We start from the raw sequence: 26824 nt of genomic DNA on the forward strand, positions 1-26824 counted from the left end.
AGTCTTCCACTGCTTCACCAGTGACAAAATAATTTTGCATATATTCAAAAGAAATTGACATTTCTACTAACAGTCAGACTCATTACAGGGCCAACAGTGCCACCATGTGGATATAAGACAACATGAAAAAGCCGGATGAATTATGTTTAGTGTACTTTTATTTACGTTTTAATCAAGACAACACATATCCCACCATTCACCATGTGGCCTTACATGCTAACAGAAAGTGTTTTAGTACGTTGTTAAAATGTGCCATATTTGACAGCCTCTTTAATATCCGATATATTTGCAGCACTGTCTGGAAAACGGTAGACACAGCACACAGATATGATAAACAGACATCACAAAATCAATTAGACAGTTGTAACTCAATTATTTCATTTATATATTAAATCTACTTTTTTATATATAATTAAGTCAGCAGAAATACAGTTGAGCCAAATGGCATCTATAAGATAAAAATCAGCTAGCAGGAATCTAATTTGGTTGTTTGTCCCAAAAACTAAAATCTCAGTTTATTGTATAAATGATGACAAAAAAAAGTTAATTTGCCTTATGGTTACACTATTTTCCACAGTTTATTCTTGTATCTGGGGCACAGTGTGTTGGTCACATGTGGAAGGCAGTGTCTAAAATAGAAAGCAGAAAATTAGTTTTCATTTTCAAAATGACGCTGCTCTACATGATTTTTTTTCATAAATATTCAAAGACCAAATATTTATGAACTCCTGTTACATCTGTACACAAGCTGTGAGGTATTTTATTTTCCCTCTCTTGGGTGAATCAGTCAGGGCCAGTCAGTCTCACAAAGTCCAATACTCACACTTCAGTTGGAAATAGCAGTAGTCACAGTAGGGCTTCCTGTTTCGAATGCGAACCTGGACTCCAGTTTCTGTTCCTCCGATGTGTCGGTGGCAGCCCACACACTGAGAGGATGGAGAAGTGAGAAACGGATCAGAGTCAATTTGAGATTCCAGCTGATCTGCAATGGCTCAAATTCACTTCAAGCTGTCCACCACCTTAGCACAAAGCAGATTGTTGTTTCTGTATGAACCTTAGATGCATGTTTGTCTGGGAACTCTCAACAGCAGAAAGTGAAGTTATTTTACATCTACTGGCCACTGTCAACAAAACCCCATGCCAGTGAGAACGTCAGCAATTGGCACCTAAGAGCGAAGCATGACAGAGTAATGTCACCCAATCGGCTAATGAATGTGCTTAAAATAGAAACTGGAGCAGAAAGAGCACATCTCACTACTTCTGGGAGAGCAGACACCAATCCAGATGCTTTAAAGATCAAACCTCAGAAATCTTTATGCAAGCAAAGCATGATTAAAACAGACTAAAAAGGATTTCTTCTGACCTCATTGGAAAGAAAGAACAAAAAAAACAAAAAAAACTTCCCAATGCCAGCACCAAAAAAGAAAGCAGAAAGCGTTTCTGGTGACAATTATTTAAAGTGAACAAGGGCTTTATGTCCACACCCTAACCAGGTCATGACCTCTCACCTGGAAACAGGTCAGGTGGAAACAGAGACTAAGGGCATCTATGACCATGGCTGCCCCACTACCCAGGGCACGCTCACACATACAGCAAGTCCTCCTGCCACTGATCATCCTGGGGCACCACATGTTAACAGTGTAAGGCCACCATGTGGGAAGAAGGTTGAGAAAAACTCTTGGCACACAAGAAAATACATCTAGATGAATTATGTACCTGGCATGATGAGAGGACTCCGTGTTTGCATTTCTCTGAAATGATATTGATCCAGTGCTGTAGCGTGTGGAGGCATTCCTACTCTGATAATCGTAAACTGCAGCAGCTGAATTGGGGCGAGGGTAAGTAAATGTTGCAGCAGAATCTGGGGCCTGATGCAAAATATCCAGGTTGTCCAGAGACTCATATCTGTGGCAGGTTGTAAAAAAAACAAACAAAAAAAAAACAAAACCACATTTAATAAGACAGCTAATATGTAATATGAGCTTATGGCCTATTTTTGAGTTACCTCTTTATGAATGTGCCAACCTCGATTGGCTCCTTGTGAAAACTGCCACTGCGCTGACGTATCCAGCTGTTGTCAGTCAGAAGCTGAGTCCTTTTCTTCATCTCCTCCAAAATCTGCAGTCTCTCTCTCTCAGCCTTTGACATAGTCAGTGCTCTTCCCTTCCTTGGATCAACTAATCCTAACCAAATTTTGGAGTTAGCCCAGTGCATTATCAGAGGAAAATAATCGAGAGTAGAGTAAACTAACCTCTTGTTTGTCTGTATGGTCCAGATAGAGATGGAGTTGACATGGACATTGCCCTGTTAGAAAAAAAGAAAAAAAAATTGCAATTTCTAAATTCAACTCCATATTTTTGGTAGAAGTTTGCTAGTTTTTCCATTGTACTTGATCTTAAAAAAGATTATACAATCAAATTAAGCCAAGCCAATTCTTTATTACAGCTTCAAGGAAAAAAACCTGCAACAAAAGTAAATGAAGTTACATAAATTAAAGCAAATAGCAGTAGAAACTGAGCTAAGCTTGTTCAGACCTGTGCGCATGGGACAGCTGAGCAAAACCATGGGACCCCTCAGCCCTGATGTTCAGCATTAGGAGCAGAAAAGGCCCAGCCAAAGCACAAGAAGACCCAACAGTAGAGAGGGGGGGAAAGAAAAAAATCTTAGATCATGCAATGTGTGTACTTCATAAACTCTTGAGCCCACAAGAACCATTTAAGGAAAGCTGGTTTACCAATCTTTTTCAGTATTCCTGCTATTCTGCACTCTGTGTGCATCATTGGGACGCTTCAGTTCTGCATCTTTTCGATCTCTGTTGAGATTCAGCTTCTCATCTTTTGTTTTCTTCGTCAGTCCATTCACACAAAGCTGTGAACTGACAAACTTCTCGCGGCCACTCGCCTCCTCAGCTGTGTTCTCCTATAAACATGAAAATATATCTTGCAGATGAAGTGCATCAATAGATTTTGATTGTATTGTGTTTGGTCGTAAAACCTTTGTGTTGCTTGAAAATTATGATCTCAAAAGACACAAACTTTAAGTCATATCTGTTCATTGGTTTAAAAGAAGACTTCTGTTTCTGATTTTTTTGTTCAGTGATAAACAGCATAAGGTGGTGAAACTCTAACCCCACACATCTATTCCAGCTTTTGGGAGGAAAAGATCGAATAACTAAAGACCCAAGTTTTTCTAAACAAAAGCAAAGATGATCAGCTTGGATACCAGAGCAGTAACACTTATTGAAACAAAAATCTCACACCAGCATATGCCAACTTACAATATTGGAAAGAGGGGAAATTTATTTAAATAAGCTAATATATAGGCATGCCAGGAAGCTTGGGACTAAATTCCATTTAGTAGAAATAGTTACTACTCCATAAGATTGTGGGGGAAAAAAAAAAATCTTAATTTCTTCATTTAAGATGAGAGAAAGTTTAATATTTTTGTTTCCTTTTAGTGCATAAATATTACATCTACTGAATCTTGCAAAACCCTTCCTAACTCAGAGTGATGGTACTCCGAGTATACAACTTCGATTTTAATAAAAACACAAATTGTGCCGAATCAAGACAATACCTTCAGCATCCCCCCTTCCATTGCAGCCTGTTGTGCCCTTTGCCACTCTGCCTCCAGCCTCTCTTGATCTCGTTGGTATTGTTCCTAAAGGATAAAAAAACAGTTTTTCTTCACCATCACTGACTGCATGCCAGTCAGTGATGGTGACTGCATCATCACTGACTGAATGCCAGAATTTACCTGTAGGAGGCGTTCTTGCTCTTCCTGCCACTTCTCCTGACGCCTACGATCCTCCTCTCGGTCCCAAGACCAGCTGGATGAGGACGGGTTAAGGGAGGGCACCTGAATCTGGAATTGAACAAATGTATTTATTTTCTAATCACCTGGAAGTTTATACAAATTAAGCACAAGTCAAATCTGGCCAGCCCAATAATAAATAAAAATAACACCTTGATGAAGTTCAGTAACTTACATCAGATATTGCCGATTCTGAGCCTCCTGTGTAAGAGTATCAGAGATCAGCAGAAACACCACACATTTCTTTCAGATGGTAAAAAGCAAGTGCAGCATTATATTCAGTAGATTGAACAGACATCACGCGAAGACTGGGGATACATTAAGGCTGCTGAATTTATATTTTACACTGCATACATTCCCTTTGTTACTCCCTTAGGCTGCATCTAAGGCACACATTCAAAATGAAAGCAGAGCAGCTTTGCTTTGTGCTGCAGTGACTTCTGGAGGCCAAAACACAAACATGGACTGTAAAATAAATGGAAGATTTTTTTCTTCATGTACATCTTTACCAGGAGAAATGTGTGAATTAACTTGTTCCAAGTTAACTGGACCCGAATCATGAACACAAGGCTGCATTTAAATCAGCACACTGATGTTTCCCCAGCCTAACATGGCACAGTGAAAACACTCAAACAGAAACTGTTCAAGCACAGAACAAAAACGACAAAAAATAAAAGGCATTCATCTGTCATTCTGACAAATTCCAAACCATTTGGTTAACTTGCTGATGCTCAACAAATGGTGGCTTTGCAGACTTTAGCATCCAGCAAGCTGCTCAAAATAAACATGAACTCCACACAGAGCAAACATTTACCACACAAGTAAACTGATGAGCTGATTCCTGCAAAGCCTGGGGAGAGAAGCAATTGCAAAAGAAATGTCAGGTAAAGCAACGACCACATAAGATGGCCACATGGTCAGTTTACGTAACCAGAATCTGGCCATAAAAACATGGCACATTTTCTCATTTAATATAAAACAGTTAAATATAGCAGTTAGCTACAGAACGCTCACTAAAGCATCTACAGGTCAAAATATCCTGCAAGACTCATTAGCAGGTCATTTTATGTAAAAAGGACAGGACCAGTGGTACCAGTCCTGTGGTCATTTGGTTGCATCAAGTGCAAAGACCAGAACATTAACTTTTTATGTGCAAATATATTAAAGTTCTTTAAATCCAAACTGACATTTTTTTGCAATGACAAAGATTTGAAAGCAGATTTTATAAATCTACCTTTACGCCTGATATGTTTGTCCATGTAGCCATTAATGTACATAAAGAGCAGTTGAGTGTATTTTTGTGCAGAAAGTTTCAAAGCTAAACAAGCAAAGCAAAGGCCTTCAAGGCTGTGATACAAGAAGCCTTTAGCAATTACTAGTGTTACCTTTCTGTGTGAAAAATTCTGTCCTCTTTTTCTGATTTTCTGTAGTTATACTATTGTTTTCTATATGGAAAGAAAGAGTGAATTATGTAGGGAAGAATCTTCTTTTAAAATTGCTTGTGTAGAAAATCTACCTTTACGTCTGACATTAGTGGCATTGCCAGAGAACAGCGCACCGATGGCCTTGTCTTGGGTTTCCTGGAGAGATGAAAAAACCTGTTACAGCAAATGAAAATAACAGGAAGGTTTAGAGACTAAATTGTGAGAGATTTTTACAATAGACTCACATTGTGTGTCTGCCCATTAAATTGGGATTCTTGTGTGTCTATCATTTCTGTAGAGGCTGCATTGTTGGCATGGTGATCGGAGCGACCTATTAAAACAGGTGCTGCAGAAGTCAGGTTGAGGGTCAACATGCTCTGTCCTGGTCGGTTGAGATTACCTCCTTTATTCATGCTCCAATCTGAAAAAAATAAAATAAAAAAACAACAAGCGGCCATAAGCACAAATCTCTTGGAAAAGAATGCAATACAGAAATCACAATTTCTTGTACGAATCAAATTACTACTGCTGGCATATTTTACCCTTGATACCATAACGCCGAATGTCCATGGTTAGACTGCCAGTTTGCAAGGAGGATGCCATTTTATCCTTCCATTGACTGTAGGTCATGTATGCAACACCAACACCATCGACTGCCACAACCTCATCGTCCACACACAGCTGGCAGTGCTCCGCTGGACTGCCTGCAGGATGAATGACATCAGGAAAATGAGGGCAAGAGAACAAAATACATGAGATGACTTTGTAATACCCATTTAATAAATATTTTGACTATAAAGGGAAAAGGAAGCTAAAGCAGCTTCCTACTCCTTTAAGTTGACAAGTAGGCAGGAAAGCTAAACTACAAAGCAACAAGTAAATGACACCTGCGTTGCATCTTAATTATTCATAAAGGAGTTTTAAAATCAGGAGATACATTTTGAAGTTTTTTCACAGAAAAAATGGCCAAATAGCTGTATATCTGCGGAGGGGAGAGTTGGAACACACCGATTATCAGAATCTGCCATTTTTAACATTTTGGAAAATAAATACTGAAAACTACCCTTTCAGCAATATTATACTTTGTCCCAGATATGTCCCAACACATTGAAAACATTTTCTCAATCCTGCAATCTGACTAAAACAGTTCAGTTTGATAAAAAAAAATAATAATTGTGCAATCAAGCTGAGAAGGAAATAATGAATCAGCTAAGCTCAATGTAGAATCTGTCATTCCCCAAACTCAAAATCTAATCCGAAAATCATTTGACTCCAGCTGTAATGTAAACACAATAGATTTAAAACGCCTTACCTGGTTGAATAGATTTTATTTTTACTCCTGTGGAGTCCCAGTGAGTTTGGAAGCCAAAGTCTGGTACACTGTTCGGTTTAAGAGTCAAGCTTACCCTCATGTCACTGTGATCAACCTACAAACACACACACGTACGTAGGTAAAGGTGACACCCTGTGATCCAGTGTCCTGCGCTTCTAGGTAGAAATAAGAAACCTGCTACACAAGCGTAGTAATGGATACCCTGAAAACAGAATTTGTTTTCCGTGTTTTTTTTTTTTCCTGTACTTCATCACCATGTCTATAGATGTGATTTATGCTAAAACTGCATTGCAAAGAAATGTTTGCTAAGCCAACATTTACTCTAATGATGAAGGAAAATATATTATATGCGTATATAAAACCAATCTCTGACAAGATTAAAGTCAAACCAACCAATAACATTGTTTTAAGAAATTGATCTGAACAAATTTAACAACCCAATTGGTCTTTATTTAAGATAATGTGGTTTAATATACTGCTACTACAAAAACTCAGCTCAAGCATAATTTGTTAATGATGAATCCCTTCTTTCAAGGTTCTAGAGGTAGTAAGTTAATTATAAATTGTAATTCATTGGATCCCCAAACCTCTCTATAGGCCTTAAAAATATGCAAGCAAAGAACAGTGGAAAATTAAATATTATACTGATACATTGCTTTTAAGGCTCAATGCACAAACTCATCCAGGGTGGATTAGAATACTGAGCAGTATCCTTTGGTGGAAAAACGCTAAACACAAATAAGGCGGTAAAGATACAGATGGGAAGCATTTCTGCCTCTGACATCTTAGCTACACAATTCCTCTTGACGTTATTGACCATCTGCACTGATGTTAAAATCCAAATGAGCCTACAGGAGGTGAAATAAATCTCAGATAATGTCTTAAGATGCTAAAATGTATTTATTAAAAAAATAAAGGCAAGGAGCCTTGAGATGAACAGTTTGTGGACATAATTATCCACTTAGGTGCCATTAAACTATAACAGTCAGGAAGGCACAGCAAGAATTAAAAGAACTGCTGTGAAGGTTTCAGTGTTTAACAGCATTTCTCTGCAAAACACACTGGCAGAGATGCTGTTTATGGAGTGCACTAGCTGTCCAAATTTAAAATGACATTAAAGCACATTAACTCTGCCTTTAAGCTCTACAGATTTAAATGCAATTTAACTTTATTATGCTCAATTGAACTTTTGTCCAAGGTTTGAAGACATTAAATTATTTTAAATAATTGATCATATTCATTTTAGGATACTTTACAAGAAGCACTTTCTTTTTATATTTCTATCGCCAAGTGCAGACTACTAGCACTGCATGTATGCAAGTAATATAAGAGTATGTATTTTATCAAACACTGCATGAGAAGTCCATTATGAAAGTAAATGAATTGCAGTTTAATGGCAAATTACTGAAGCCTTTTTGTTCCTCTAAAAATCCCAAAACTACAAAAAAAATAAAATAAATTCTCAACTCCAAAGTTAAGATGTTTTTGTTTTTAAACATCTAAATTATCTAATTTGACTCGATTACTAACTGAATAAATGTGTACCCCAAACATATAAACCTTAATATCACAACCTCACAAGCTTCCTTTAAAAAAATTATCTTGGTAGGTTGCATATTTGATACATCGTGCTTTAATGAACTGCAACATTTTATTTGGCTGTGATGCATTTATACTTGCCAAAACATTCTTGCCATGTTCATTTGTTACCATTTCATTTAACATAATTGACTTCACAGTTAATTAAAAAATTTGATGTTCTCTCATCATTATTAGCATCTATTTTACTTTGCAGGATTACAGGAGAGTTCTCCCCTGACCGCACATCGCTGATCCAGAGGTGGCCATGAATCTTTTGTTGGAAATAAATGAGTTAGTTGAGTTTTAAAACATGAATGAATGAATAAATTAACATTTAAAAGATCTTCAAGCTTGTCAAATGGAAAATAAAATAAAGATACAACAGACTCCATGTTGAGAGCATCTTTCATCATTACTTATCCTTCGATTCAGTCCAAGTTGTCAAAATGATTTTTTTTTATTTTTTTTTTTGATCTGGTTCTAAACTGAATCACGTCGGCGGTTCTCCGCAGTGTTGAAGCGTAAAATGACATTTCGTGGTTTTAAGGTTTTTTTTACACTTGACTTCACAGTCAATTATGTTAAAGTTGCACCGACTTGTTTCTCCAACTTGTAAAAAGATAATTTAAAGACGACTCAATGGACATTAATTCAACATTACTAAGCCTCGACTTGCTCATTTTATATTTTCAGTGTTGATTGTTTGCTGAAGTACATTTGGCTTTGTACCAAAATAATACAACATACCTTTGAGAGGTCAGCATTATATGCAAGAACCAAGCTTTTGTTGTGGCGAGGTTGTTGTTTAGCAAGAGGCTGAGGTTGTATGTGGTTGGAGGGCCGACTGTTCACTTCCTCTTTCTGTGCTGTAGCAGTCTGCCTCCCCTGGTTAGCCTTCTTCTGCCTAATTGAGGCCTGGTACTGACCCCTCAGGTGAGCTGCCGCAGTCTGTCTTTTAAGAGACGGTCTGTTGAATGAGGAATGTGAATCCTCAGTGTTTGACGTCAAACTCTGACTGTCAGCCTAGAGACAAAAAACATGATCACAGAGGATCAGGTACATATCAGACGACGTCAAACCAGGTTTGAATATGTAAAAAAAAAAAAAAGTCATTGAAAACGGGACCAAAGATATAATTTAAGAAGGGCAATGAATACTACTAAGGTACCATGAGCTATAGCAGAAACAGTGCAAACTGCTCTTATGAAACCAAATTTTAATCATTTGAATGATTTCAAGAAATATTCCAGGTTATCTTTACTTCATGCAATAAATTAACTGGTTGACAAAATATGTTTTTTTGCCGATGCCAAGCACGTTATTCTGCTATAGCAGACTCGTTTGATGTTCTTGGATGACTGAAGTTTAAGAAACCAAGCTATGGCAATATAACTATTTATGCAATAAGCTAGGGCATCAAGTAGTGGGTTGAAGAATCGAACACAACAACAGCCTGGCACCTCAAGCTGGTCACCAGCTTCACCACACACTTTAGTGGGATGGCATCCAATTCTTCAGCCAGCATTTACCGACTGTCAGCCAGTGTGGATATGTTCGTCAAACAGCTTATCTAGGCAGATCCCACAAATGTTTAGTGGAATTTAAGTCAGGGCTGCAGGTGGATTATTAAATTTCTTCCTTCCCAAAGTGTGGAAATGGTGTGTAATAAATCCCGCTGTGTATTGACACAGGTATTGACATCTTGGCAGGTGGCGCATTGTCCATAAAGAGTGGCAATGTAAGATTGCCATTAATTGTGCAAGTTTATCTTGTCATCTTCTCTGCATTGAGATTGCCTAGAATGAAGATGAGCCTCATCTGCTCTACTCCTCCACACACCAATGCATTTCCTAGTGTATCTGGGACCATTTAAAAGGGAAATGAAAAGGCTTTCCTGTGGTATAGGAACCAACAACAAAATCATTTTTACAAATGTAATTGTAATTATTTTAATCTTAGGTTTATTGGTAAGTGTATTCAATTAAGAGCACATTCACTAGCTTTATGCTAAGTATAAAGCCAATACTCTAAATCCATCTAAAAAAACTTTTTTTTTTTTTAATTTTTCAGGGTTTTTTGAAATCATGAACTCACATTGTATTGCTTTGGTAGCGAGTGTCTGGATGGCTTTGCCCCAAAAGGTCTGGCTGTGATCGCAGAAGAGAGACGGGGGGAACCCTCAGACCGACGGTACCCACGAGGAAGGCTGGCAGAACTGGACCACGTTGTACTTCTGGACAAATACTTTGAGACCCCTGCAGACTCCTGCTGACAGGCTCCTCCATCCTCAGCTGAATCAATGATTTTGGGCGTTTCTTGAGATTTCTTGATCCGATTCGTCAGATCCTCTGCTACAGCAACTCCTGATTGACCAGCTAGATTTGGAGAACAAATTCTCCCTTTTGGCTCAGTGCTGAAGGAATGTTTGCACAAAGCAGAGTTGTAGCTTCTAGTGGATTCTTTACTATCAAATAGTCCTGGTTCTGCAAATTTCACAGAAGAGGCGTTCTGGTTTGGTAAAACACACTCTGGTTGCGTTTGCTCAGATGTGGAAGGAAAGGTAAACTGGTTGCCCAGGGATTTTACTTGGGTTTGAGTGGTGAAAGTTTGGTATGCAGAAGGGGTGGTAACTCTGTCTCTTCCATCTGCAGCCAAAGAGGCAATGTAAGTTTCCTCTCTTCTGATGGACCCGCCAGATTCAGGCTTGCCTCCAAGTTGAGACTCCTGCATAGACATGTTGAAATGGGTTGTAATAGATTTTAAGATCACAGATAAAAATAGAAGCTCTCTAATCTCACCCGAGAATGGCTTTGAGAGCTGAAAGGTGCTTCAGTAGTGTAGCTGCGGGTCAAAATAACTTTAGTATGTGGTCCGAGATCAGAGCTCAGAGGTTTGGATGAAAAAACAGAGTAAGGACGGGGAGAGGAGCTGTGTCGCCATGGCGACTGGTCTCTGAATTAAAATGTAGAATGAAAAGAGATCAAAAACATGGATTTGCATTTAGTTTATATAAAGCTCAATATCATTGCAATATAACTGACATTTAGACAATATTTCTTACTGGATATATTCACATACCTCTTTATTGGACCTCCTGTTGCTTCATTACCATCAGAATTGGTTACAGTCCCATTGGTCAAATGGTTAAAGACACGATCCCTTTCAAATGACCTCCTGTACAGCTCAGGCTTTGAGCTCTTGCGTCGATTCTTCCACCTCGTCAAATCCTGAATCAAACGTGCAACAAAAACACCAAATTGGCTGCATGCATTCAACCACAATTTCATTGTGACCAATATTTTATGAAAACTTCAGTGCCCTCATTACACCATTTTTTTTTTTTGGGCACGGCCACATTTAAGTTAGTCTAGTCTCTGAAAAGCTAGACAAGTCTTGTTGGGAAACCAACATAATATTCTTACTTCCATGCAACCTTTTCAAACATCCAACAGTTCCATTTATCCAGCATGTGAAAAGAAAACTACATAGTGAAATACATTTAATGACTACTAAAGACCTGATGATGAATTGTCGAATTTGACTTACATCCTGCCACTGAGCTTCGTTGTCCCTGGCTCCTACGCTATATTTTCTTTCAATTTCTAGATTCCAGTCCCTTGGCAGGTTGGTGTCTTGGCCTTTATCAGAAATGGCATTTCCATTTGAAACTTTACGTGCAGGATACACCATAGGGATGTCACTGAGGGATTTGCTCCTGGTTCAGAACGACAAAAAGAGAAAGAGTCTGAAATATTGATGACAAAAAAAAACAGTGGTTGTCATGCAGGCCATGAACAGCTGAAAGGTTTCAGAAAATGTTCATTGTTGCACTTGAGACAAATTTCAGTATTTTACAAAGACTTGGATGTTTAGACAATGTTTCAAAATGTATATGAAATCTAATTTTCTAAAAAGGCTGTTTGCCTTTTTTGTATTTCTGGCCCATTGCATTACATAAACAAGTTTGCTACTGAACAACAAGTGACCAACATGATGCAGCAGAGCAAGAATAATGCAATTTTCTTACACAACAATAAGCACGGGCACAACCAGCATATTTGACAGCCGCTCTTAAAAAACAGATCGCATCTATTGCAGCTGTAAAAACATTTTGAGCATACAAACGTCACACAAAGCGGTAGCAAAGTGCAAGCAGGGGAGGAGCATGCCAGTCAAATACTGCAGGCGCTTAACAGATGCTGCCATCTGCATAACACAACAGACATAACTTGTACAGTAACAAGTTATGGCATGGCCGTAGGCGACAGAGGATGTCAGATGCGAGATCTAAATAAGTTACAGCAGCATTTAGCAGGTGGTGTAATCAAAACAGCAGCGCAAGTTGATGGGAGAAAGAGAGACCGATTACAAACAATGCTGAAGTCTGGCATAAATCCTGCTGTCAATCCTGTCTGGAAAATTAACAACAAGGATGTAAACCCAACACTTCATTTTATGAAGAGGCAAATAAAATTTGCAACCAAATTCCGCTGGAAAGGCACAACAGAGACAAACAAAACGTATCCAGATGAAGCAGCATTACATCTGAAAAATGGGCACTGTTGCGTCAACACAACCATAATTATAACTCACCAAATCCAGCCAGGGTTGACCTGAACTGGTGTCACAGGCCTGAGTTGGGTTTGATAGGCTCTACAGAACCAGAAAGAAGATTAGTGAAGACCAATTTGCACCCAGATGTGAGGAAACTTTAACCAAAATCCTAAAAGTGAAACGACTTATGAAAAGAGGCTTAAGTAGTAAGTTGTACACACCACATGTTTGGAAGAAGCTCTCTAATCTCTCTTTTTTTCAAATAAAGAAAAAAAATAAATGAAAAAAATGAGCCAGTTTAATATATTGTGTAGATATTGGACTGAGTTTTTTAGCCCACATTTTATTTCCACAACAGCAAACCAGAGAACAGTGCTGACATAAAGGTGTTAGTTTTAACACGCTTCTGTTATGGCTAAACAGAAGAGGCAATGCATGACTCATGTTCAACGGTTATTAACAAATGACTACGTCATTAACATGCTGGAGTAAAACATCCTCATCAGTTACATAGAGTGCAAAAGTCTCAGAATATCACAAAATGCAGCACAACACAATCGCAGTCCAATCTTTAATGTGCTACACAAGGGAGGCCACAATATTAAGTTAGTATGTCAAAGCTGAACCCAGATGATCGACGTAGCATGCAATTAGGGATGGGTGTGAATCTGAGTTGAAGCTCAAGTTTGAAAAAGTTTGTCTTCATTGACATTCGGACACTTTCCAGAAGTGGCAGAGACATCATCCACCATAGCAGGTGTGAGGCGCTGGGAGGTGTTGTCCAACTCTTCAGCAAAAGCTAAAGCTTTCCTGCTATAAACACAAAAGAAGGTGCATGAAATGTTTTTAAGACAATAGTAGATGACAACCAATTGCATCAAATCTAAATTTACAGAGCGTGTTTGTTTAGGTTATGTCCACAGTCTTGCATTCCATTTGGCAAACTACTGATGACCTGCACTGCTCTGCAAGTATAGCAAACACTTTAGCATAAGGGATTATATTAGCATGAACAAGAAAAGGTTAAATACAGCTTCACGTGCAACCACAACATATTAGTTTAATTCGAAAACCCTACAAAAGGCAGTAATACTTGTTAATGCAAAGTCATTATCAAGGAAAACCATACAAGTGTAATACCTTTGGCAAGGTATATATTTGACAGTCATACAAAAAACACTGCATTTTAATGGGATTTTATATGCCAGATCAACACAAAGTAATTGTAAAACAAATGGAAAAGTACAATTTATTTTAGAAGACGTAAGACGTGTGGCATGCAACTTCCTATCACTGCAATTACAGCTGCAAGTTGGTACGGCTAATTATTTTACAACTCTCCTTGCAAAATAGCTCAGGCGCAGATTGTGATGATTGAACATTTAAATATCCAAAACATCCAAAAACATTTTCTTTTCACTTCTAAATGTGTGTTTGTGCCGTCTGTTGTATGAAATCCCAATGAAATGCACTCAACCGCGTTGTTGCAATATTAACAATTGAAGAGCAAGCTGTAAGCATACTATTCTAGAACTTGAGTAGTACCGAAATATAGCTGAAGCTATCAATTTAAAATAAAACAGACCTTAGGCCAAGCATTTTACGATACCAGGGTCGTTTCTGTGAGCCCAGGTGGATCCTACGGACGTGAATCTCCTCTTCAGGTGTCCAGTATCGAGGCAAGAAGCGATCGTAATAGGGATTGGATGAGGTCTGATGTAAAGTCTGCTTCAGTCTTCGCAAATACAAATCATCATGGACAGGGTCTGCTTCGCTAAAATTATCTTCTGAATCATCTTCGTTTTGAGCTTGAAGAGAAACTTGTTCAGCATCACTTTCATTCTCAGCCGGAGACCCAGGGAAGAGTGGTTGTTGGGACAATACGGTATCTATAACGCTGCAGTAAAGAGTAGAATACCCAAGACTGATCAGAGTGCTGGGAGTCTTCCCAAAGTCACACCATGTTATGAATTGTCAGCAGACAAAAGTCCAAATTAGAGATGGGAAAGTTAGACTTACGAAATGCGAGAGAGTTCTTGTGAGTTTCAGTTTAGTGATACTGGTTAAGGAAAGCTCTGACACATAGCAGGTGTTAAGGAAAATATGTTATGTAAAGGTTGTGCCAACATCCAGCATCCCTGTGCAGCGTTAAAAAGTACTACAGATTTACTGTACAGGTTTTCACAACATTCAATGTCCGAGTTACTTTACTTGTGGTTAACATTTTGGAAAATGTAATTTGTAGAACAATTACAACTGGTGGCTTCACTATTTGATAGCGGTTTTGATTAAATTGTTTTGAAAAAAGGTTTACTCTACATATGACAAGTGACCGACAGCGTAAACACTGAAAATAAAATTAAATGTTTTCATTCAGCGCGTTAATTTAGCTTTTCATTTAATAATTTATAAAAATGTTTAGGGAATTCGCTTGTTATTCCTTTTATTTGCAACTCTTCCTGTTGAGAATCTCCATCAGTTTTCCCTTTTAAGGTCAATGTTGTGTACAGTTGAATGAAGACAAAGAAATATTCGATGAAAACTTTTCAGTTTTAAGAATGCATATAGTAACTTACTGCTTTGTCTCAATGCAGCTTAGGCTTAGGGATAAAAATAAAGCTCAGGTTATTTTAAGCTTTTCTCAGCATATCGTTTTGTTAAAACAATATGAAAAGCACTTACTTGATCTGCTACATCTCAATTTGTAAGAAAAAAATAAAACATGAAAGAATGTTTTTGCAAAGCCAACATCCAACTTTATTAAGTTGGATGTTGGCTTAATCCAACATCCACAATTTCTTTTTAAAAGAAATTGTGGATTTCTTTCAAAAATCCACAATTTTTAAAAGAATCTATTTAAATTTTCTAAAATTAACAGTACCAAATCTTTAAAACAAAGTAAAGGCCATGGCCTGATGAAGTTTTCTACTTGGTCAATGTAACAACAAAAGTGAATTCAGACAACATCAAAAAACTAAATAAAAATAAAAGAATAAAACTATTATGAAAGCTAGAACAAATTTTAGTATCAGATATTAACATTGTTTTTATGGTCAAAACTGAAAAAAAAAACACAGCTGACATTGCTTTAGTTAGGATCCCTCCAACTCTGCACTACATTACCACATGCCCAAACAAATAAAGCATGCATGACCAACACCCTCGAAAAATAACACAAAGCAAAAGGGTTGAAATAAACCAGCAAATCAGTTGTTTTAATATCAGTGCTATTCTACTTAGAGCAGCAAATGTAAAGTATAACTTCAGTCTATACAGATGTTGTGCATCACTAAAATAAAATGTGAATTTAAACAGTTACAAAGTAAACCAAATTTACCCAGTCATCCCCTATGGTGATAATTTACTTCAACAGAACCAAACAAGGATGAAGACTCAATTACAACCATTACAAGATCAAATCTCCGCATATATGGATAAACTATTGCAACAACCCAAATACCACAACTTTAAATGTGCTGTTAAAGCAGAAAATCCAGTATTGGTAGTGAAGAGGAATGCAAATAACAGTCGGCTGTTCTCTTGGCCAGCTGTAGATAAGCAAGTTTTAGCAGTGTGTGAACTCTCTGTTAAAAGCAGCAAACACATTGACGCTACCTTGAGATTTGGCCCACCATGCTCTCTTCCCGTTCCTGTTTTCTACGAAGCGGTGGTGGGACATGTCCTCTGTCCTGGAGCGCTGAGACCTTCGTGCTGTCCATCTTGTACACTTGCTCTGCTTCAGCGTCACTTTCAAAACCTGGAGATTGTACACACAAAAATTATCCAAATGAAAATATAGTTAAAAATTGATAAAGCAAAAAGTTTTGTGATGAAAACCAAAAAGTTTTTTAAAGCTGAAAAAAACAAAACAAGCAGAAGGTCATGAAGAAGAGGGAAACCTTTGGAGGAGAACTGTGTTCGCACAGCCTCTGTGGTGCATAAATCAAATAATTATACTGCCTTCCATTACACAAGCTTTTATCACCAGAGTGTTGAACTTGTCACTATGCAACATTGATGTACATCAAGCCAGACAGCCACATGCAGATCGTTTTTTATACTGGATTAAAAAGGCAGCAATGTGTAAATTAACACAGTACATCATATTTTTCAAATGTACTTTAAAATGTTGGCAACATCATGAATTGCATTTAAAAAGAAACCTTAAAAAGGTGCAGTTTGCACATTAAAATGCCAGGAACAAGTTGCCAAAGAAGAAATGGAGGAGAAGGGGGGTAAAAAAAGGCAGCCATTTAAGTTTCAGGGTTAGGGAAAACCACAGATTAACTGCATCTAATAGCTGTGACACCCAAAATAAAATATGCATCTGGATTTCTTCAGACTGAAAGAAAAACAAACATGTTGTATTTAGGCATCATTTGATTCCACTAAAGTTCAGGGTTTACAAAACACACCATGACAAACGCTCTCAAGACAGAACCTCGCAAACCTTATTGGAAAATGGCAAAAAACTGAAAACTTCTGAATATGTGCATTTCTTACTAGATAGGCCGGACAAAAGCTCACTTTTGTCTGCACACCTTCAGAGTCAAACCTGTTGAAGCCATTGTCTCACTAATCTTATTTGCAGAGAGCAAAAATTCAAATTGCCATGTCTGTCGTCTTTGTGCATTTGACATTAGAAAGGTTAGAATCCACTTTTTCTGGATATGTAAATAACTCAAACCTCCACCCAATTTTACATAATATAATTCATGTGACATTGCAGGGATGGAGTGTAGAATACGGCAACTTATTGATGAGGGCATTGAATGGAGTACAAATACGTGCCTTCTTCATTTAGGCGGACGGCCTGGGGATCCACACACTCAAAGCCATTCACTGAATTTCCTCTACCATAATTCTGTCTTGTTTGCAGACTTTGCTCTCCCTCCAAGTAGTGGCACTCCTTGTAAAGCCCATCTTTCACAGATGCATTACTGCCTTCTTCTAGAGCCTGGTTTTAAAAAGGACAAGGTTACTATGGATCAGGGGGTCTTAAAAAAAAAAAAAAGCTGACAGAAATATCAAAAACACCCTGCAGTTGAACAAGCAGCTTACCTTGGACAAGGCCAATCCTAAAAGCCCCTCAAAAGCCTTGAAATTTAGCTGAGGGCCACTGTAGAATGTGTCAAGCTGAGCCTTGCGACCCAGCCAGTATATTGTGATAAGAACCTAAAAAGGTAGACGTTTGAAAACACAGTGAGACACACATGACAACTACCATCTCATCTGCAGTTCTGCAGGGAACTTTGCCAAATAAGGTATAAAAACCATTTTATCATCAGTTCAGCCTGAACAATGCAAATAAAAACAACTACATTCAAGACATTTCTAACATCGACACTAGTATTTCTGAATCAGTAGCTGCATCCAGTGTAGACAGTAGTAGCTGTAACTGGTGTGCCAACTACATGTGCAGGCAGTTAAATGTACAAGGATTATGGTTTGAGAAGCACCACAATTGATTTTCAAGTTTTGTTGTTGCTTACAAATATTACCAGTTTAGAAAAACATCCAAATTGAAAAGTAGAATAAATGTGAACTTACATTCTTCAGCCTTCTCTGGCTTTCATCACGCCTAGAAACAAATTACATTTACACAGACTTCAAAAATGTGATAGTCTCCAGTGAAGGAAAACAACAACAAAAAAAAAAAACAGCTGAAAGATATCAATGCCTCTCATTTGCAACTTGTACTAATCAGCTACTTATCAGGTTTTTATTGAGAACAGGGTATCAACATACACAAATGAAAAGTTAAGCAGCCATAGCGCCAGTCATTATCAATGCAAAGTAGCCCTCTATTTACCTTCTGAGCACATGGATTGTAAAAATGCTAATGCTGAAAGAACTGAATGTAGCCATAGACAAACATTTCAGACTGCAATTAATTTCAGGACTGTGCAGGGAAGACAGTTACACAATTACTGCTTTGAAAGAAGTGAAATTCTTCAAAAACAACTTCACCTGAGTGTCACCCGAGTGGACAGATCCTGAAGGTCACCAGGATGGAACAGCTGGGACTCATTTAGTCCAAGTTTTCCACAGGCTTTCAGAAAAACATTCACATTATCCTGAAAAAACAAAAAAAAAAAAAAAATTAAAAACAGAGGTCAAACTTACTTTGGCCAACTTGCTTTGGTTCAGTCACCAATTGAAGGGCTTCACTGAGCCAAGTGTCAATGCAAAAGCAAAAAAAAAACAACAAAAACCCCATAAAATAAAAAAATGTTTAGTTCAGTCAGTAATAGAGGGTTCCAATTAAAATTAATAAAATAAAAACAATCCATTTCAGAAGAATGCCATTTCCATCTAGACTCGAGCATGTAAAAACCACATCATATTAATGGGCCAATGATGCAACAGCTTTAAAATCAACTGCTTTACAGAGGATTCAAACAAGTTTTGTCATTAAAATTTTCTTACTTTTTGTTCCCCATGTTTAGATGGGTGCAGGAAAATATCAACATAATATTCTGGTTCAAACTTCTATGCATTTGCTTGAGTTGCAGCTTAAAAGTCAAGTAGGAAAAAGGAAATCCAGACTAAAGTGTCTGTTGTAATTTGTGTCAAGTCGGAGCCCCACATCTACAACTCAAACAAGCCACCCAATGTGAGCAGCAGGTCACTTTTTTCTTTCAAACAGCAGCTAAAAGCTATAATTATTACTGCAGCAGGATACATGAAAATCTCAAACAGGATGTAGAAATTACTAAACTTAAGATGAATAAAAATGGTGTTAAACGGAGCCCTTCATCACTATGTTCCCACACAACAAATGTTTTAAATAGTATATCTCTGCTTTTTGGCCTTTTCTTGGACCTTTAGCATCTTTGGCATGTCATCTGTATCAAGAAAGGGGATCTACGTCATCCACCCAACATGCTAATTATCTTATTGGTATAAAAAAAATTAAAATAAAACTAATTTCATTCCAAATATTTGCAATTTATTGCGCTGCTCCATCACAAAACAAAAATAGCCAGTGCATTATTTTTCTACCCCCAATTTATTTATTTAGCACCATAAAAGGCACAATCTGTGTAATGAGTCCATCTTAAAAAATATCCAAGATGAACATTTTACACAAAAGCATTTGAGCGCCATTAACAGATCAAAAGAGCTTTCAGCTTAACACTTGGAGTAGTTTATGCTTAAATGACAGAAGGTGCACACTTCAAATCCTGTTAAATATATATATTTTTTTCTGAATTTATTTTACATGTTGAGGTCAAGTTTCAAGACAAGACAGATAATGAATTAAAATGTCCAAAGTCCTTATCAAGTGAAATAGTACAGAAAGTAGGAGCTCATGTTTAGATTAGTGCAGGAAAATAACATAATATTCTGGTTCAAACCTCTATGCATTTGCTTCAGGTTGAAATGAGAGCAGATTTCAAGGTTATGCTTTTAAAATTAAGAGTAGTGCATGGCCTTGCACCGCCATCCTAGGTAGACCTTGTGATCCCTTTTACACCTGCCTGTGCTTTTCATTTCAGGGTACACTTGTTTTGAGCATCCTCAAGGCTCTCAAAAGGAAGTTTGAGGGAGTTTTTTTCAGTCCTTGCACCAACATTATCAAATAGTCTGTCTGTAGATACCAGGCAGATGTTCTCAAGACAAAGCTAAACCCTTGTTTGTTGAATATTGCGTATAACTTTTGAATTGTCTGTTCATCTGTATCCATTTTGCATCTTCACCGTTTTAATTTAACAATATTAAATCAATTCCAAACAGTTTAAGACACTTTAAAATAATAAAAAGTTTATTTAAATCTCTGCATAGTGTTGCATGTTGTAGCATGCTGGTGCTTTTAGTGACTGGTGAAGTTAAACTGAATTTAAGAGACATTCAATCTGCAAACACTTAATTTACTCACTTTAAAGTGGAAAATAATTGACATCTGTCACATAAACAACCATCATGTTAACAACATTATAAAGATTGAAACATGCAGTCCATGAGTGCGGTCTCTAAAGCTGTGAAAGCCACAGGGAGATCTCTGATGCATCTGTAGATTACTCCACAACCACCTCTCCTGCATCAATTGTTATGGTCTGGCAGTTTGTTGGCCTCTGTTGAAAGGGTGAAATTGATATTTCTATTCTTTTGCTTTGGGCAGTTTTGGCAATCACACTTGTATTGAGGCTGCCTGGAGCTGAAACAGGCAGCCTCAATACAAAAAAATAAAAATAATAATCCCCATTTTTATTGATGGCTAATGAAACTTAACATATTCCTGTTCAAATACCGTCTCAAAATACAGTTTCAGGTACAAGCAGATTTAAAAAAAAGTCCCTCAACAGGAAAACCACACAACTTGACAACACTTCCTGGCTAGCAGGTGCTTCATTTTTTTTTTTTGTGCAATTTGATCATATTCACACTGACACTTGCACCAGATGGCTGAAGTGTGAAGTCTAACACTTACCAGGCCAGCAATGGGCGTGGAAAGTCTGTTCATCCGTTTGATAATCCCAGGTTTCAACTGGTTGATCAAACTTTGAAAACAAAATTAGCAAAGAGAAATGTATTGCAGGTACAAACAATGTTTACCAATAACCACGTTTGAACATTAAACTGCAATTAAAAGGGGAAAAAAAATCTCATGGGACAGCTTAAAACTTATAAAAAGTAAATAAAATTGGATGCTTAATGTCACAAAAGACTAAGTTTATGCATTTTAAAATCCAAAGTAAGCCAAATCCTAATTTTAGTAAAAAGTAAAACTCAACTTGCAATGTCCTTTTACACAATCAATAGTTGATATCCATGATAATCACATTTCCATTTCAAGAATTAGGTTAAAGTGAATACCTCAGATACGAGTCGCAATAACCCACTTGAGCATCGCTACTTACTCGCAAAGCAGAACTCCATTTTCTAGGGCAGAACGGAAGTCGCTGCAGCCAAAAGATTTTCCGGTCACCTCCTAATTGGAGAAGAAACAAAAACATTCAAATTTTGTGAGAACTGCATTTTCTTTTCCACAACATGTAATCCTCAATAATCTACTGGACTATTAATGAGTGTGCAAATAAACACATTGCTGTCACTTTTTGCTTCATTGGTACGACTACTTGTTCAGGTGATTATTACCAGAAAACAGAACTTGAAACACACAGGGAAAAGTAAACCACATTGTACATAAAAAAGGTACATTATAACTCAAATCCAGCATATGTGAAGACTTCAACTTTATCAAAAATTTGCAAGAATGATTGTATGGTAAACAAGCATGTAGGCAACTCAGAGATTTATAATGTTGAAGTTTTTTTTTAATGTACATATAACAAACTGGCTCAAACTGCGCCAGTAAAATAGTGCATAATGCAATCATGCATCATCAAAATAACTTCAAATAAATAAGTCAGAGATGAAGAATTCAGAGACCAAATCGACACGCCAAATTTAAAAGATCCATACAGCTGTCAGAAACTATATGAAATCTACTGCCAATCATAAAAAGAAAAAAGTATATACATTCTCTAATCTCAATTTAAACCTGAAATGGAGTACAAGAAAATCTGTAGAACAAAATATTGCAAAGTTACATAATCAATAGTGCCAACACATTCAAAATGTTTTTGGTAAAAAAAAAAATAATAAAAAAAAAATGCTGTGATTTCAAAGGCCAGGGGGATGAAAAGGGCAAGGGGTGTTTTTGTAATGAGGACATAAAAATGTGCCTATTAAAGTCTGCCTCTATAACTAACAGAGGGCCCCCAAAAGGCTGCTTCTCTCACTAATTAGTCCCCCCACAGGAATCCACAATCCCAATTCATTTATAGCTGAACCGGGCACTGGGTAAAGTGCGGATGTTTCTCAGCAGAGTCAGACAAAACAATGCAGCGCAAGGTTAATGCAGCAAGACACAATGAGCCACTGTGGGGCACGTTAATCTCACATTTCAGTAGGAGTCCACAAACTAAAAAATAAAACAAACTGTGTAGAAGAACTTCTTAAACTCTATAGTCCATTTTATTGGTTTCTGCGATCCTCAAAGAATAATACAGTAAATATTTGTCTGGAAATTTGCTCCGATACTAGTTTAAGCTTTTCAATGCACCATAAAAACTAATATCTTCACACAGAAAAAAAGATAATTACTGAAGTTGCCCAGAGAGGTCACGGCGAGAACTGTGAATGTAATAGGAGTAGGTTACTCAGTCTCACAAGGTGAATTTGCTTCAGCTTCACTCAATACCAAATGAGCCACGGTATGTTTGATGCATTCACATTGGCCAATAAGCACCAAGCAAACATCCACATGGAGCTGGAACCATAAAACAGCAACATACAGACACTGGAAAGCTTATCTTGCAGCACAGTATATTAGCGAGACCACATTTACATTGTGATTCGACACAAAAAGAATGCATGACAATTTGCTATTTGAAAATCTGCACACTTTGCTTCACTGCAGTCTACCACACACACACGCGCGCACACACACACACACACACCCACACACACACACAGCTCATCATTGTTCGGCATCCTTTCATCTGTCAGTGCAGGCAAAAAGACGAGTAAAATTGGCACGGGCTTCCTGCCAAGAGAGCTCGGGACAAAATTCTCATAATGATCTACTCAGACACAAGTGACATTAATGGTCCCATTTACAGTTGATTGACAATCAGCGCCCACAACCCACATGTTATGATTTGGGGATTATAGCTTACAAAATTAATGGACACAAGTGAGGCAGAAATATCAAGGTTATGTTTTGCTGTAAAAACCACATCCTCCACCGTGCGTGGCAAAGCGGGCCAACCATGTGTGGCAAGAAAGCGTGCAAAGATCTTTTATCACCTCCCTTTGCAAGTTTACCTCAGACATTATGCTGAAAATAAACCTCACATGGCATAAAGACATGTTGTTGCACATTGGCCTGTCCCATTTAAAATGTGACCAATTATCTCTTCATTTAAATGCTGCATTCAAATTATTATTTTTTTATCTGAGACGGGGAGGATTTCAAACAAGCTTTTCTTTTGCAGGGGATAAACTTGTGCCCGAGTCTTATCAAGGTGTGCTTTGCATTTAGATAAGTCTGTAAAGCGACGCCAGGTTAAATGCAACAGTGTTAAGAGAAAAAAAAGGCAGCAGCATGAGTTAAAGGTGAGACTTAATGTCACAAACTGTGCACAGGTGAATTTTAATTAATGGAATTCCTTATCTGTTCTCACTGTAGGTTTAGACAGCTTTGCACCTAAATATTGTGAATATTTGTAAAGGATATAGAGGAAAAAAATATTCATTTTCAGCAGTAAATAAGACGGTAAACGTGTGATGTAAGTGGACCGACCTCAATCCAGCGCTGAGCCTCGGTGAAGGCGTCTTTACAGCTGACGCTGCTCTGCTGGCGCCACTCCATCTTAATATTCAGAACAAGTGAAAGGTGCAGCGCTAATTGAAGGGCAAAACAGGCAACATTTCATTAGTTACGGAGCGCGGCCGTCACCGAGCATACAACCCGCAGCAAGCATTTTAACCAAGTCCAATTAACGACACCAAACATGAGTCAAAGTCGCAACACAGAAGAGGGGGAAAAAAGTTAAGTGAGAAATGAACCGCTACCTGAGGAAGTCTCTCTGGTTGACCTGGGCCGCGGTTAAATGCTCTCCGGCCAAAATTCCCTGATAATTGATGTCCAGCTTAAAACTAGACACTTCTACTGACTTCCCCTCCCTGTGACAAGTTTCAGTCATTAAGTGAGGCTGACAGGGAAGTCTCCGCCCACCAGCAAAAGTTTTGACAGGAAGCCCCTTCACGAGGAAGAAAAGTTTACCGACCCCCTGGCGGTCGGTTGATGCATAACATCAAGGTCAGAGATGATTTGTGTGGCACCTAGGGAGCATCCCGTCGTTGGAGCAGATGGGACTTTGGGTTTTTGTTTGTTTTGCTTTGCACAGTCATAATACCAAAAACGGGTGTTGGACTGTAGTTTTTTTGTTTGTTTTTTTTGACAATGACAGTCCAACAGTGTAAGTGAGGGTTCAGTATGTACCAGAGATTGACTGTCCCGGTTCTCAATGTTAGACTGGTGGGTCAGAGCATCTCCAAATGTGCCACTATCTAAGTTATCACATTTATATATATTTATTTTTGTATTTCTTTATGTATATATCTTTGCTCCCTCAAGGTAAAATTTATAATTCCCTCTTACATGTTAGGTTATGCTGTGCTATCTGGTTGCAACAGCTAAATAGTAAAGACATGAACATTTTAGTGACCTGCCTGTTTGAAACTATTATTACACTTATCTTTGAGACACTTGCATGTTGCTTAATCAATGACAAACCTCCTGCAACATGCCCCATTTCACAATCTTCTAATTGTTGGTTGTTATGGTTTATTCATGAATCGAGTACGAGCTCACAGCTAGCAGATGGGTTTTGAAAATAAAAGTCACAAAATCCCATCAATTTCAGAGTGTTCTGAGCAATTTAATATCCAGAGAGAGTCAAATAAAAATATTTGAAATGTCTGAAAATACAGATATAGATCCAATATACTTCTTTTCTTAATTTTATTTCCCCCATATTCTCTAGCTGTCTCTGTAGAGATAGCTGCGGTTTGATACAGTGCTTTGGAAATGACAGCACATTTCAAGGGCAGATCTCTTCACCGACTCGTCTTTTATACCGATATGATTAAGGATGGCCTATGACAATTTCATTTCCACACATGGACCAAGTTGCTAGCAAAAGAAAATTGTTTTTATCTTACATTTTCACGTACCTGAAAGGCATAATGAGAGCCTGCTGGATGGGTCTCATCCTGTATTACAGCTCATGCTTACTGCAAACCAATTTCCTGCCAAATGCCTAAGGATTTGCACTGCAAAAAGAAACAAGGGCAATGATGGAATCACATAATTGTAAAGTAAAATTAGGTGCAGGGCTGTAGGAGACTGTTGCAAATGTAATGAATAATCAATATTCTTTGTGTAGCTTCTATTAGACAAAAGGGGAAAAAGGGAAGATAGAAGTTCTCAAACTTTTTTGCTGTTTCAGTCTGTTTTAACTCTAAATAGTTTGTCATGTCAATGTGCACAATGTTCTGAAATCTGAAGGTGTCCTGGACTTCAATAGAAGTTGTTTTCAGAAAAAACGAACAGACTCTTCTTATTTTCCTCATATTTATGAACAAAGCTGCCTTCAGACAGTTGGCTGTGATCTAAACTGAATGTGTGAAAACCCCACTTGCTCGTCTTCAACACAGCTAGAAATTTAACGTGGTCCGTAAGTGTGATCTTTATTCCTAGACCATGTAGTTTTTTGATTTTAAGTGTCTCCGATGCTCTTCTTTTGCTGGAGCCTTCATATTACTTTTCAGTCTGTGTTGGCAAGCTGCTTTTTCTTAGTGTGAATTACGTGTTTTATCAGATCTAAATCACTGGCCTTACGCATGAGGGATACAAATGGATTTCAGAAGATAAAAGATGCCATTAAACAGACCAGTTCATCATCTCTATAATGAAGGATGCTACATACTTATCTATTGATTAGATAAGAAGCTGGATTACTATCAGTATTACCTCATCACGAGAAAGCTCAGAATCTGCAGTAATTACAGGAGCTGAGATGGTTCATCCTGAATGTGCATAAAGTGACGTAATATCTGTTCATTGCGCTTATTTGAGATGATAGATATTATGCGTATTTACTTGACAGTTAAATCCATTGTGCATTTTAAATGACTGGTTTAACATGGTACTCTAAACACATTTGGACTCCAGGTAACCAATATGTAGGACGAAACCATAATTACACAAACCGCATCTTTTGCAGAAATATTCAGGAATTTTTCTATAGAGAATATATGTATTTATTATTTGCAAGGAAAAGCCCAATTTTTATATTAGCATGCCCTGTCCATTTTCTTTTCGATAAGGAACAACTCCAACCAAGAGGACAAACAGCAGAAAAAAAAAAACAACAACAACAACAAAAAAAAAAAAACAACAACTTCAGAATACATATGAAATGTATTTCATTTTACTTGTGGCAGGGTTTCCTATGAATACATCACCTTATCAGAGGAGGGGAATTAATCTTTTTTGTTGCACTTGCGTCCAGCAGGGGTTGCTGTAGCCCTGCATGTGCAT

At 37.7% G+C, this 26824-nt stretch overlaps 1 protein-coding gene across 9 annotated transcripts; it reads right to left on the reverse strand.

Annotated features, from left to right (window-relative positions):
* Positions 1–140: 140 nt before the first annotated feature.
* LOC103139363 (LIM domain only protein 7-like) lies at positions 141–24438 on the reverse strand. 9 transcript variants are annotated; one of them, XM_007553929.2, is made up of 31 exons: positions 24292–24438; positions 24020–24120; positions 21570–21640; positions 21140–21209; positions 18676–18782; positions 18256–18286; positions 17767–17880; positions 17497–17662; positions 16321–16462; positions 12745–12804; positions 11698–11866; positions 11230–11378; positions 10950–11103; positions 10246–10875; positions 8899–9174; positions 6550–6664; positions 5789–5941; positions 5483–5658; positions 5330–5393; positions 5199–5258; positions 3989–4014; positions 3757–3864; positions 3577–3660; positions 2735–2919; positions 2535–2579; positions 2252–2304; positions 2006–2183; positions 1717–1905; positions 1509–1617; positions 824–926; positions 141–629 (listed from the first exon to the last, which is right to left on the reverse strand). In XM_007553929.2, the coding sequence occupies exons 2-31, from the start codon at positions 24086–24088 to the stop codon at positions 610–612; spliced, it is 3876 nt and encodes a 1291-aa protein (XP_007553991.1). In that variant the 5' UTR covers positions 24089–24120; positions 24292–24438; the 3' UTR covers positions 141–609. The 9 variants fall into 9 exon arrangements, with proteins under 9 accessions (XP_007553991.1, XP_007553990.1, XP_007553989.1 ...); XM_007553928.2 differs by having other exon boundaries at positions 5780–5941; positions 24020–24088; positions 24292–24437; XM_007553927.2 differs by having other exon boundaries at positions 5780–5941; positions 24292–24437.
* Positions 24439–26824: the final 2386 nt, after the last annotated feature.

This window comes from Poecilia formosa, unplaced genomic scaffold, assembly GCF_000485575.1.
Source record: "Poecilia formosa unplaced genomic scaffold, Poecilia_formosa-5.1.2 Scaffold60, whole genome shotgun sequence".
NCBI classification, from domain to species: Eukaryota; Metazoa; Chordata; class Actinopteri; order Cyprinodontiformes; family Poeciliidae; genus Poecilia; species Poecilia formosa.